Source organism: Megalobrama amblycephala, linkage group LG3 (genome assembly GCF_018812025.1).
Source record: "Megalobrama amblycephala isolate DHTTF-2021 linkage group LG3, ASM1881202v1, whole genome shotgun sequence".
NCBI lineage: Eukaryota > Metazoa > Chordata > Actinopteri > Cypriniformes > Xenocyprididae > Megalobrama > Megalobrama amblycephala.
Window position 1 is genome coordinate 40,380,715 of NC_063046.1, and position 13,349 is coordinate 40,394,063.

Genomic DNA, 13,349 nt, shown 5'->3' on the forward strand with positions numbered 1-13,349 from the left:
ACATGTGATATAAATATACATCCACAGTAATACAATCATTGTACAAGAGGATTAAGCAGCTCATTTCAGTTCAAAAGCTCTGATTCACAGCAGCACGTTTAACATCTTCACATCACTGAAACTGACAGCAGCTTCACAAGCAGTAATAAATGTGAGTCAATTTATTAATGCGAGTGTTTTACTGGCAGTAGAAGGTCATGACGTTCTCTTGGTTTCCTCGTATGAGCAAGACGGGACAGTGGATGCCGTAGCTCAGCGCTTCCAGCCAGGCCATATAGAGAGAACTGGGACAGTTGACATCAGGGACTGGAAGAGAACTGAAACACACACATTATTGATGAAGAGACAATAAACACATACACATAACCAGACAAACACTTCCTCAAATGCTTTGAATTAGTTCAGACAATACAACCTGTGCTTATGAAGTTGTTAAAAACAATATAAATGATATTTTTCTTTTCTTTGTTACTTTTGCTATTTTATTGTTGATTATGTTTCAGTTTAGCTGGTCAGCCAGCACAAATTAGCTGGCAAAGATGGTCAAACACCTTTTCTGTTGACCAAAGTACTCTTTTTGGTTAAGAGAGTTAAGAAGCAACAGCCGATTTTGCTTTAAAAATATGCAAAATTTGATAAATTGCTTGTGATGTCACTCATTTGTAAGTTGCTTATTGCCTGAACAGGGAAAATGGGATGGGTTAACTATTCTAACTATCTATACCAGTGTTATTTTAGTATCATTGACATACTATTATAGTTTTTGTTAATATTTTGAATTATTTCATGGTAATACTTTACAATCAGGTTTTAATTCTTAACATTAGTTAGCATGAACTAAGAATGACCAATTGTCTTCTACTACAGCAATTAATAGTCTTTGTTAATGTTAATTTCAACATTTAATAATACATTTTTAAAATCAAAGGTTTTATGTTAGCATTAGTTAATTCACTATGAAATTACATGAACCAACAATGAACAATTGTATTTTTAATAACCAACATTAACAATGATTAATAAATGCTTGTTAATAAAATAAAATCAGAAACATAAATGTTAGTTTGTTAACTAATGCATTAGCAAATGAGACCTTTTTGTAAACAGTTAACGCTTTTAGTTTAAGTTTTAGTAATTTTGTTATTTTTGTCATTTTTATTAGTTTTTATTAATTTGAAGTCTATACTCACATTACAACTAAAGCAGCATGGATGGAGTTCTTCTTGATGATCTCGTTTAGTCTCACCGTCCTCTCCACCTGAAAATAAAAGATCTCTGGCTAACGTTCCTGCAAGGTTCTCTAATGTTCGGCTAACGTTCTTCCAGTAACAATAATAAAAATGCTTGTTCAAAGTTATCTGGTCTTTAATAAAGTTCTCAAAAGATTAGCACTAAAACATTATTTATACATCATTCACGGAATGTTTTTATCTGAAACATTTTAGTTGAACGTTCGTCTGTTTTTAAATGTTACTACTTGTTTCAGAAAATTCAGAGAACATCCAAAAGTAACCTTCACAATGTTTGAAGCATGATAAAATGGAATGTTCCCTTATTCGTATAACCAAGAAAAATACATTTAAAAAAACATTTTGAACATTCAAGCAAATTGTCTTTTAGGCAAAAATATATTTTTGTTAGCTGGGATCATACTTGTGTTCAAAACGCCACACACACCATCAAACACACACACACACACACACACACACACACACACACACACACACACACACACACACACACACACACACACCTTGGGTTTTATGGCCTCCAGGTCTTTGATGGAAATTTTCCATGGATTAAGTCTCTTGAGCTCCTGTATGTCTCCTCCAGCCTGTTCTTCACTCAGTATGAAGGAGGCGATGGTTTCCTTGTACTGCTGCAAACTACAGGAGCAGGGAGTTAGCAAACCACGACAGTTACTATTAACCTGCATGTTTGTGTATGCATGCTTTTTTGCGCACGTTTCTCACTTTTTAGCTAGAGGAGCTTTATCCACATCTGTTATCACGACGATGTCCTCGATCTCCAGCCGGAATCTCTTTAACAGCATCTTCATGCTGAAATGAGAAAGACTTTGACATTGTCTGCATATCAAAACTATCTAGTTACAAAAATGATGATCATCGACTTTCTGACTCTTTACGGTCTTCCTTCATGGTCTCCTTGTCTCCTAAGATAAACACTCTGATTTTGCTCTTTTTCCAGCGGTTTCTTCTGGTCAACAAATACGGCACTAAAAGAGTCAGACCTGAAAGAGAGCAAGATCATTCAGAATAAAAAAAATGGGAATGCAAATGAATAGCACTGGAGGTTTGTTAGACCCCCTTGAGTTTTTCCTGTTTATCAGAACAAAACCATGTTGGTCCAGCAGCTAGACCAACCCAGTCTGAACCAGATTGGGATTTAATGCTGTAATTTTTTCCTCGGGGGGTTTAAATGATTAGTTTACTTCAAAATAAAAATGTCCTGATAATTTACTCACCCCCATGTCATTCAAGATGTTTATGTCTTTCTTTCTTCAGTCGAAATGAAGTTAAGGTTTTTGAGGAGAAAATTCCAGGATTTTTCTCCATATAGTGGACTTCAGTGGGGTACAACAGGTTAAAGGTCAAAATTGCAGTTTCAATGCAGCTTCAAAGCATTCTACATGATCCCAGACAAGAAACAAAGGTCTTGTCTAGGGTCTTGCGAAACAATCTGCAATTATATGCAATTATAAAAAAATAATGTATATACTTTTCAACCACAAATGCTCGTCTTGCACTGCTCTACGATGCGCTACGGACCACGTAATCATGTTGGAAAGGTCACGCGTGACGTAGGCGGAAGTACCGCGGTAGGGTGAAAAACAAATTTTTTCCTCCATCTTCAAAATCGTTGTTTTACTTTTTTGTGTAAAGGGCGTTTGACTTTGTCTTTGCACGTTCACTTTGTAAACACTTGCCCAGTACTTCCGCCTACGTCACATGTGACCTTTCCAATGTGCTACAGCAAGACGAGAATTTGTGGTTAAAAAGTATAGAAATTTTTATTTTTAGAAAATGACCTAAAGTTTTGCTAGATATGACCCTAATTCCTCAGATGGGATCATGTAGAGTCTTTTGAAGCTGTTTAAACTGCAATTTGGACCTTCAACCCATTGGTAGCCATTGACGTCCATTATATGGAGAAAAATCCTGGAATGTTTTCCTCAAAAAAAGTTCTTTTCGACTGAAGAAAGAAAGACATAAACATCTTGGATGACATAAGGGTTAGTAAATTATCAGGAAATTTTCATTTTGAAGTGAACTAATCCTTTAAGTATCATTCAGGCAGTCGTGTCTCACCTCCATCATCAGAGATCCAGTAGATGTCGATAGTCTTCCTGCCCTGTTTCGTCTGAAACACAGATCTGACCTGGTCATTCGAGCCATCATCAGAAATTTCTGGATGGGGAGTCAAAAATTTTATAACGTCAGGGGCAGATCACACCAAATGAAGCTTGACTGAAACAACACAGCTTTGTTGATTATAATCGAAGCATTCTGATTGGCTGACTTGAGTGATGACATCAGGACTTGAAGTGTTGGTTATAACATACTGTTATTTAATGTTCTATTAGTTTATGATTATTTAAGGCCTGTTCACATCAAGAACAATAACTGTAAAGATAACTACAACCATTTTAGCATCCAGTCATAATTCTGTTTTTTATAAGCTTGAGCTACATTTTTGTCATCTACCACTTTACAGTAAATACTCAAGCTCTTTAAAGTCAAGCTCATTCTGCAGGAAAAAAATCACTCTGAAATTGATTCCAGTGATATCATTCCTTATCGTTATATTTGTGTTTTGATTTTCAAGCTAAATCTTTATCATTATTGTTATGACCTTGGTGTTATATGTTCTCAGGTTTTGTCAAATTATATTTATGAGTGCAAAAAAAAGGTCACCTGAATTTCGGTCAGTCTCATCAATTTCAGATTGTTTGACTTCATCTGCGTCAAATGCCGGATTCTCAATTGCCAATGACCGACCTTCAGCCAAAACAAACCCACATCAAATATTATCTTACAAATTGCAATTATCTTGCAGCATCAGTTCACTTTCAAGTCATTATACTGTATAAAACACACAGTACACACCTGAACTCTGCAAAGCATCCGTAACATCCAATCCATCCATCATTCTCAGAATTGCAATGCCGTAGCTGCAGTCAAACGCATCACTAAACGAGAAACATTTCACAACGTAAAAACAGAAAAGAAATTCATGACAAATAAACTGATATTTCTGAACAAAAGCAGCATCTGAACTCACCTGATGGTGTTGACATAGTCCTGTAAGCTCTCAGGTTTACATTCCTGCCAGTTCGTCTTGTATCCCATAACGAGGGTGTTCGGCTTCAGTTTACCGAGACCTGAAGCCTAGAAAGATGACTGAATCATTGAGAAGCACGTAATGAGGAGAAGAAAAAGGTGTTAGAATATATTAGCGATGGTCTTACCTGCATGAGATTGTGCGCGCCATCTTTCAGACAGTCGCTGTTGAAGGACGTGTAGAAAGAACGAACCTTCCTCTGATTCAGCCAGTCCACCAGCATATCGGTGCTGTGCTGTGGAAAACTGGACTTCTCGTCCTCCTGAAAGCATGAGAGCGCAATAAACCCACAACACCTTCACTTCACAAGTGCACACTGAATAAGCTACTTGGTGTTAAAATGCAAGATGAAATTGGGATAATAAGCTAATGCATGTCAGTCAGGTTTTCTGTAAATCATTTATGACCTTTCACCTATTAAAAACAATATATGAAGTCAAAATTAAACTGTTTGCTGACAAAAAAGTAGGTTTTATCCACTGAAAATAGATTTGATCAGAGATAGCCAAACTATTGTGCAGTCTCATTGAGTCCAATTAAAATGTAATGTACATGACTCTGTACATCACAAATGATTATTGCAATGTGAATTAAGTATGTGTCACAGATGGGATGTAGCAAAGGAGAGTTGAGGCAGGATCTAAACACAGCAGTCAACTTTAATAAACAATAAATTATAATAACAAACACTCAGCAGATCAAGATAATGCACAGGTGAAAAACAAAGACAACTAGACACTAGACACAGACAAGACAACAGAGAACACAAAATGAGAGCTATAAATACACTGGTTAACTAAGGGAGGAAACAAGAGACAGGTGAGGCAAATCAATCAAACAATGAATTACCATGGAAACAAGAGAGAAACACAGGAAACACAGAGATACAAACTGAAGCTTGTTCAGACTGTCAGTCCAAATTCAAATTTTGTGCATATCTGATTGGTATCCACTAAAATATAGCAAGTGTGAATGGCAAAAAAAAAAAGTGATTTTTAGGAATCCACTTTGAGCTATATTCATATGTGGTTTGAAATCCAATTCAAATCACATTTATGTAAATCTGTTTCAGTCTGACTGCTCTGATCGAATTTTGCGTAGTTTATGTGACTTTCTCACTTTCTCTTTACGTCAAACATAAACATGTTAGATGTTGTTATAGGAAACATGCTGAAAGTCGCTGCAGAAACAAGGTTGTGTTGGACAAGCAGAAAACAACAATATAATGAAGACATGTTGAATTATGAGACTGGCGGAGATGAAAGCCATTCATACCAGCCTCTTATGTTTCTGCTGCTGCCTCATAAGACACAGTAGTCCAGCACAGCGGCTACACATTGTCATGTTGTAAATAAGACAACATCTGTATTGTTGTTTTTTTGAGTATTTAACCAATACATTATCGTACATATTGTCTGCCAATTTGTGTAAGATTTTGGATAAAAAATGGCCCAGCTCCAGTTCTTACCATGATAATGTTCCCACAGATCATCAGGCTGATGTTTTTGGTGAAAGTGCCCACAAAGTCCACCAGAGCAGGACGGGCGTTTGGAGGGCCAGTCAGAACGAGACACTGAGGCCTAAGAAAGAGTTTATATGTGAGCGGCTGGTGTATCGTTATCTGTCGCGGTCAGTTTGGTAATGTTTACTCTTACAGTCTCACCTGAAGTTTTTGATGTGATCACTCACACCAGTCAGAGACATCGAGAAGGACAAAGCCATATTGTAGAAACTGGCCTGATAAGACGAGCCCCAGTTAATCTCTGAACACATGATCAGACAACAGTCAGTGTGTTTCAATAACTGAACTTACAGTAAATGGTTTTATTGATGATGATTTGAAAAGTCATAATCTGCATCGTATACTCACGAGGCTTTTTATAGGTGACATAGCCTAAGAGGCAGAGGACAATAGCGGACGTGACAAGAGCAGCCCACCATGTGAACAGAAACATGAGGATGAAAGACAAGAAAGCAGCAAACAGAGACGTCCACGGATTGAAGTAACGGTACTGCGGCCGCCAGCCTACGAGAGACAGACGACGAACATGATTATTAGACACAGATGATGGACCAAATCACTGTACAGATATATTTTAAACCCCATTTTCAATCTCTCACAGAGCCATGATTAACTTTATCTTTTCATTTCCATCACTTTATCAATAATCATATAATAATAAGGTTAAAGTGTCTAAACTTGACCGGAGCGTAATTCTGAATGCCTGTTTTATAAAAATATTGCCTTAGATGGCAAAACAAGATCTAAAAATAAATATAAAAATAAATGTATAGTTCAAAATGTGCTGCAAAACAGAAATAACCATTGAAATTACATTCATATTTATTTATTTTTATAAATAAATCTTGAAGGTGCCGTAGAATGGAAAATTGAATTTACCTTGGCATAGTTGAATAACAAGAGTTCAGTACATGGAAAAGACATACACTGAGTTTCATACTCCATTGTTTCCTCCTTCTTATATAAATCTAATTTGTTTAAAAGATGTCCGAAGAACAGGCGAATCTCAACATAACACCAACAGTCGGGGTGTACGCCCACAATATTTGCATATGCCAGCCCATGATCGAGGCATTACACAAGGGCAGAACGTCTGGATGTGCACAGCTGAATCATCAGACTAGGTAAGCAAGCAAGAACAATAGCGAAAAATGGCAGATGGAGCAATAATAACTGACATGATCCATGATAACATGATATTTTTAGTGATATTTGTGAATTGTCTTTCTAAATGTTTTGTTAGCATGTTGCTAATGTACTGTTAAATGTGGTTAAAGTTACCATTGTTTATTACTGTATTCACGTAGACAAGAGCCGTTGCTATTTTCATTTTTAAACACTTGCAGTCTGTATAATGCATAAACACAACTTCATTCTTTATAAATCTCTCCAACAGTGTGTAATGTTAGCTTTAGCCTGTTAGCCACGGAACACAGCCTCAAACCCATTCAGAATCAAATGTAAACATCCAAATAAATACCATACTTAGGCGATTAGACATGCTGCATGATGAACACTTTGTAAAGATCCATTTTGAGGGTTATATTAGCTGTGTGAACTTTGTTTATGCTGTTTAAGGCAGTCATGAGCTCGGGGGCGGGGAGCACGAGGATTTAAAGGGGACGCAGCCTTAATCGGCGCATATTTAATGATGCCCCAAAATAGGCAGTTAAAAAAATTAATAAAAAAAAAAACTATGGGGTATTTTGAGCTGAAACTTCACAGACACATTCAGGAGACACCTTAGACTTATATTACATCTTTTGAAAACGCGTTCTACGGCACCTTTAATATTTATTTATTTATTTTTTCATTTATTTATATATAATTTGTCTGTTAATCCAATCAGTCCTTTACAGAATGCAAAACTGCTGCTGATGATGAAGTTCTCACCAGGTGATTTGGTGACCGACGCATGGAAGCAGCTGAAGTTAATGAGGCCGTAAGAGCAGAGGAAGAAGTTGGAGATCAAAGGAGCGATTGTGTTCAGATCACCTTAAAAGATCAACATGACAGCAAACTTTAAAGCATCAATAGAGAGAATCACCTCCGTAAATGATCTGGGAGAGATTCAGGACTCACCGATGAGGATGAAAGCCAAAGCGATGGTGAACATGAGCATGTATCCTCGTAGAGGCTCATTGTTTTTCCCGTAACCTTTCCCAAAGAAGCCAATGTAGGGGTAGATGTTATCCTTACACAAACACTGTGTAAAAACAGACATACAATGTTAATTGACTGCATGCAGGATAAACAATTTTATCATCAAAACAGTCACATCATCTACCTGAAAAATTTTGGGGGCAGACACCAAAAATCCCAGTGCTGATGACAAGGTGGCAGCAAAAATCCCAATTGTAATCAAATGGCCAGATCCTGAAACAGTGGTAAGAATCTGGAGAAAAATAGCCTTAGTCAGTCCATCCATCCATCCATTAATCCATCCATCCATCCATCCAGCCAGCCAGCCAGCCAGCCATCTATCTATTCATCAATCATACATCCATCCATTAATCCATCCATCCATTCATCCATCCATCCATCCATCCATCCAGCCAGCCAGCCAGCCAGCCAGCCATCTATCTATTCATCAATCATCCATCCATCCATCCAGCCAGCCAGCCAGCCAGCCAGCCAGCCATCTATCTATTCATCAATCATCCATCCATCCATCCATCCATCCATCACACTAGACCATTATTATTTAGTAATATTTGTATGCTATTATAGTATTTGATATTTTGAATTAGCTTTTAGACTTCGACACAACAAGTATGAGCAACAGCAACGCCAAGGTCATAGGTTTGATTCCCAAACAATGTACATTCTGATAAAACACCTTAAAATGTAGTGTGTCTAGTTATTGTGTTAACTAGACATTGACAATGATGTGAATGTAAAATCTACTCCACTTTACAGCAGTCAGAGTTCACCAAACTTAAAAATTGTGATAACAGGGCTGATGCGCTCACCTGGAAGTTGTTTGCCAGTCCAGAGCTGCATGTGTAGTTCTGTTCACATCGGTCAAAGTTCCAGCCAAATTTACATCCTAGACCGCTGCAGTGGATTGAATAATTTGATAGTGCTAAACTATCATTCACAATGCCAGAAGCATCTCTTACAACAGTTGAAGCTGAGGGGGGAGAGAGGGAAGTGCTTCAGGGAGGAGGACGGTTCACCAATAAGATGCACATTTCACTAATTTCACTAATAAGTTTAAATGTATAATCTCACCACATGTGATTGCGATAAATAAATAGCTCACGGTGGTCCAGAATATGGCCAGTAGGGTCCCTTTAGGAATCCCACCCGATGGATCCTGGAAAAACGTGGACACACACACATAATTTTAGTAGTGTTTTAAAGGCACACTGATTTTCTTTCATTAAATGTTCTGCCTGAAAAACAGTAAAATTACCTTGAGATCTCCACAGATGTTTACACCAGACAGAATTCCTGTGGCAGAAGGGAAGAAGATGGAGAACATCCTGAAGAAAGATCCGTCTTTACCCCGGAAGGAAGGCAGCAAATTTGATATGAAAATCTCAGCTGGAAGAATAAAAACTGTGGTTAGATTTAGCTGTTCCTTCACGAAACACTCTGAATATGAATCCATTAATCAAAAGAGACCATTATACCCTTTTACAAAGTCTTGATTTTGTTTTTGAGCTCTTCTAGAATAGGTTTTCATGCTTGAATATTCAAAATCAAATAATTTTCCCAATATTTGGCATCTACATGTCTCTATGAATCTCTTCCTCTGTCTGAAAAGCTAAATGTGATTTATGCTGTTCTAGCTGATATACCACCATCACTTGATAACGTAAGTCATAATTATGGAATAAAAAGTCAAAATAACATAAAATGTCAAAATTGCCAAGTCATAATTATGAGATAAGTCATGATAAAGTCATGATTATGAAACTTTGATTATGTCTTTAGAAACTTTTTGTCATAATTTTGACTTGTCACAATTATGACTTTTAATCTCATAATTATGACTTTGTAATCTCAAAATTATAATTTAATATGTCATAGTTTTGATTTATGTTATAATTATGATTTCTCAAAACATGTTTTTTTTGCACTTCTTGTTTTATGAGTTTTCCTTATGGTAGAAATCTTTCTTATTGTGGGCTTATGTTGTAGCAGAACAAAATATAGACTCCCCAAATTATAAACAGGAGTTTACTGGATGCACTTAAAGGGATAGTTCACCCAAAAATGAAAATTCTGTCATCGTTTACTCACCCTCAAGTTGTTCCAAACCTCTATTAATTTCTTTCTTCTGCTGAACACAAAAGAGCATATTTTGAAGAATGTCGGCAACCAAACAGTTGATGGGGCCCACTTGACTTCCATAATTTTTTTTTTTTTTTCCATATGGAAACCAATGGTGCCTCACAACTGTTTGGTTACCCATATTCTTCAAAATATCTTCTTTTGTGCTCATGCAGAAGAAAGAAATTTGTACAGGTTTAGAACAACTTGAGGGTGAGTAAATGATGACAGAATTTTAATTTCTGTGTCAACTATCGGATCTAGATCTTCTTTACTCACCGTGGTAGCCGAAAAATCCCACAGATTGCTTCTCTATGCTGGGGGGAATGACTGTCCCAACAAAATAATTAGCCAAGGAGAGCAAGAGCGCAATGAAGAACAGGATCTGAGCCTGTGGTGGAGTGAAAACAAAGAAGAACAAATGGCAGTCATGCCGCCAAAAAAGGGGAGTATTGGAAAATGAGCAAAGACAGGAGCAAAGGACCGTACCTTCGCCTCCCAACTCATGCCAGCGAATGTGATGCAGAGCAGGATGACAACAGTAATCGTCCCAATGATTCTTACATCATTGACATCGTCCACCATCTGAGCTTTATTATCCTGAAAAGAGAGAAAATGACTGTGAGTGAGATATAAACAGCTGTACTGAGAATGATATTTTTTTAAGAATGTCAAAATGCAAATATGCTTAATTTTCTTCATGCAAAAAGTAATTTCTCTTTAAGCAAAATATTCTTTTCTCTCATTAAAAAGACTGTAAATGCACATTATATTTACATATTATTTACATTTTCTTCATAGAAAATATGGACAGTGTCTCTCTCATAAATTTGTGCTTGTATGGAATAATTTTTTTTCTGCTTATTCTTTCAAGCAGCTCTCTGAATTTCCTGAAATACAACAACAAATACAATTATCCATAAGTGTGTCTCACTTTGAGAACATCTCTGACGGTCTCAGCAAACCCCACTGTGTTGAGCGAACAGGCGAGAGCATTGGCGAATGCAAAGAGCAAACCGATGGGCGCTCCAAGCTCCGGACCCAGACTGCGAGAGATCATGAAGTACGTGCCACCTGAAGCAAATATCACTGTAAAATCTCACTACATTTGTTTAAAACAAATAAAAACAATGCATTTATTCCACACTATTATTCTCAGGAGATAAAACAACACAATCGTATGGCAATTCATAACTATTTTACGTAATGTTTTATTTTACTTATTTTTAACTAGTTAAAATTAACTATTTTATTTTACTTATTTTGGCGAATTGGTGGCTTATTCGTATCTCTTTTGTACAATTTACGTATGCCCCAGTGACAGGTGTGTTTAGGGGTGGGGTTAAGGGTAGAACTTCATGCTTACTTTTTTCTAATAATCATACAAATTCATACAAAATGCCGAACCCGTGTTGTTGATGAATTTGTGTATTTGGGTTTCTGTAGATTCCCTTATTTAACTAATTTGGCCAACATGAAATCAAACAGGTCTTATTTACTTAAAACATGTTGCTTTCTCATGGCAAATGATTCATTTGACTTACCAGAGTAGACCTTCCCATTGGTGGAGATTGCAGACACTGACGTCGCTGTGATTGTTGTGATGGTGACAGACATTAAGATAATGACGTAGGTCAGAACTACAAGCAAAAAAAGCAAAATTAAGGGAATTCCCTAAGGCACATATGTAAAATATTTATAAAAATGGCCTATAGATCCTATCAGTTTCCTGAGAGAGGAAAATATTACTGTTTAAAAGGCATTTTGGAATGTAAAGTGACTTTAACTGAAGTTTGGGTAACTGAATTGAATAAATCAGATGAAGGACTGACTCACTGATTCCGGCTTGAGACGTGATCCACGGCAGCCGCAGGAACATAATGACTCCCCAGATGTTCAACATACAGCGAATCTGAAATGCATAGCAAAAAATTACAAAATTCAGATGCATTATGACCATTTGGAGGAAATGTACTTTATTATTTCGTTTGACAATGAGGTGAAAAGTGATGTGAAATTCATTCAGTTTAGATGTTGACTCAGACCATCTGCTTTTGGGAGAATTTGATGACAAGTATTTGAGTTCTCTGAAGGAGGAATCTGGCTTTTGAATGCAGTTGTATTGGCAAATCTAAGCACAGTTTAAGCCTTTTTGCCTTTTTTATCTGATAGGACAATGTGAGAAAAGACATTGGGAGAGAATCGACCCTAAGCGCAAGCTTACGTCTCTAACATTGAGATGTCTTGAAAACCTAGGGGGAAAAAATTCTGAGAAGTGGAAGACATAAGCATTAGATCACCATTTAACATAAAGGAGAAATAATTGATGTTAGAGAAATCAAATTTATGATTCCTCTTTTCTCACCATGACTCCCAGAACCCATCCAAAGCGAACGAGTTTGACTTTGGGCCGTCCATCATCCTCTGGTGGTGGAGGAAGATCATCAGGATCCGGCTGTTGAACATACAGAGAATCAAATTGTGTTGCCATCTAAAGAATATTATGTACAATATTCAATTAGATACTCAATACTCAATTTTTTTCACATAACCACTTACTGGTTTGCGCAGAACATCCAGTGACGGTCTGGTGCTTTTTATACGTCCCGTCCATGTGTCTTTAGCATAATATTCATATTTTGGCACGGGGTCAAGTGGATTGTAGAACGACATTTTTCTCTTGTCCTGCTCCTTCCCATAATCAAACTCTCCCATATCCACAGTAACACCTTGAGGCGGGAGGTTGTTGTCCGGACGTTGCCGACCTGGGATTACGTTTCTGATGTGATCAATATATCTGACCATTGTGGATTCTGTGGTACTTTTGCCTGTGAACTTCCTGTCCCCTCCTGCCTTAATCCTTGTGAAGATCACAAAATGATCGCTCGGATCCACAGAAATCACACCAGACGATCACAGTGCCGAGTCATTCCATGACTTTGGTGAGCCGAGTGGACATTAACTGACCTTCCTCTATTGTCAGGAAATGAGTTGCATTTTCTTTTATACCTTAATTGAGCCTACTTGCATACACCCACACAAACATGCATTATTATACACCCACAAACATTATTACATAACCATGACTGGTGGTGTTTTTTCTTGCTATCTTTGAAATCTTGTTTGAAAATATCAATGGCTGGTTTCACATAGATCTGTCAATTAGGGACTGCCAAAAGCTAAA

At 37.1% G+C, this 13,349-nt stretch overlaps 1 protein-coding gene across 1 annotated transcript; it reads right to left on the reverse strand.

Annotated features, from left to right (window-relative positions):
- Positions 1–65: 65 nt before the first annotated feature.
- Positions 66–13,309, reverse strand: slc12a10.3 (solute carrier family 12 member 10, tandem duplicate 3). The gene is made up of 26 exons (XM_048185394.1): positions 12,725–13,309; positions 12,531–12,620; positions 12,002–12,077; positions 11,710–11,805; positions 11,100–11,239; positions 10,655–10,765; positions 10,445–10,556; positions 9,303–9,433; positions 9,119–9,203; positions 8,857–9,017; positions 8,172–8,279; positions 7,967–8,090; positions 7,778–7,879; positions 6,233–6,388; positions 6,026–6,125; positions 5,831–5,942; positions 4,490–4,624; positions 4,303–4,409; positions 4,128–4,210; positions 3,936–4,019; positions 3,330–3,428; positions 2,140–2,251; positions 1,974–2,060; positions 1,754–1,886; positions 1,191–1,258; positions 66–317 (listed from the first exon to the last, which is right to left on the reverse strand). Exons 1-26 carry the CDS (start codon positions 12,968–12,970, stop codon positions 179–181), a joined length of 2,997 nt encoding a protein of 998 aa, XP_048041351.1. The 5' UTR covers positions 12,971–13,309; the 3' UTR covers positions 66–178.
- Between the last annotated feature and the right edge of the window lie 40 nt (positions 13,310–13,349).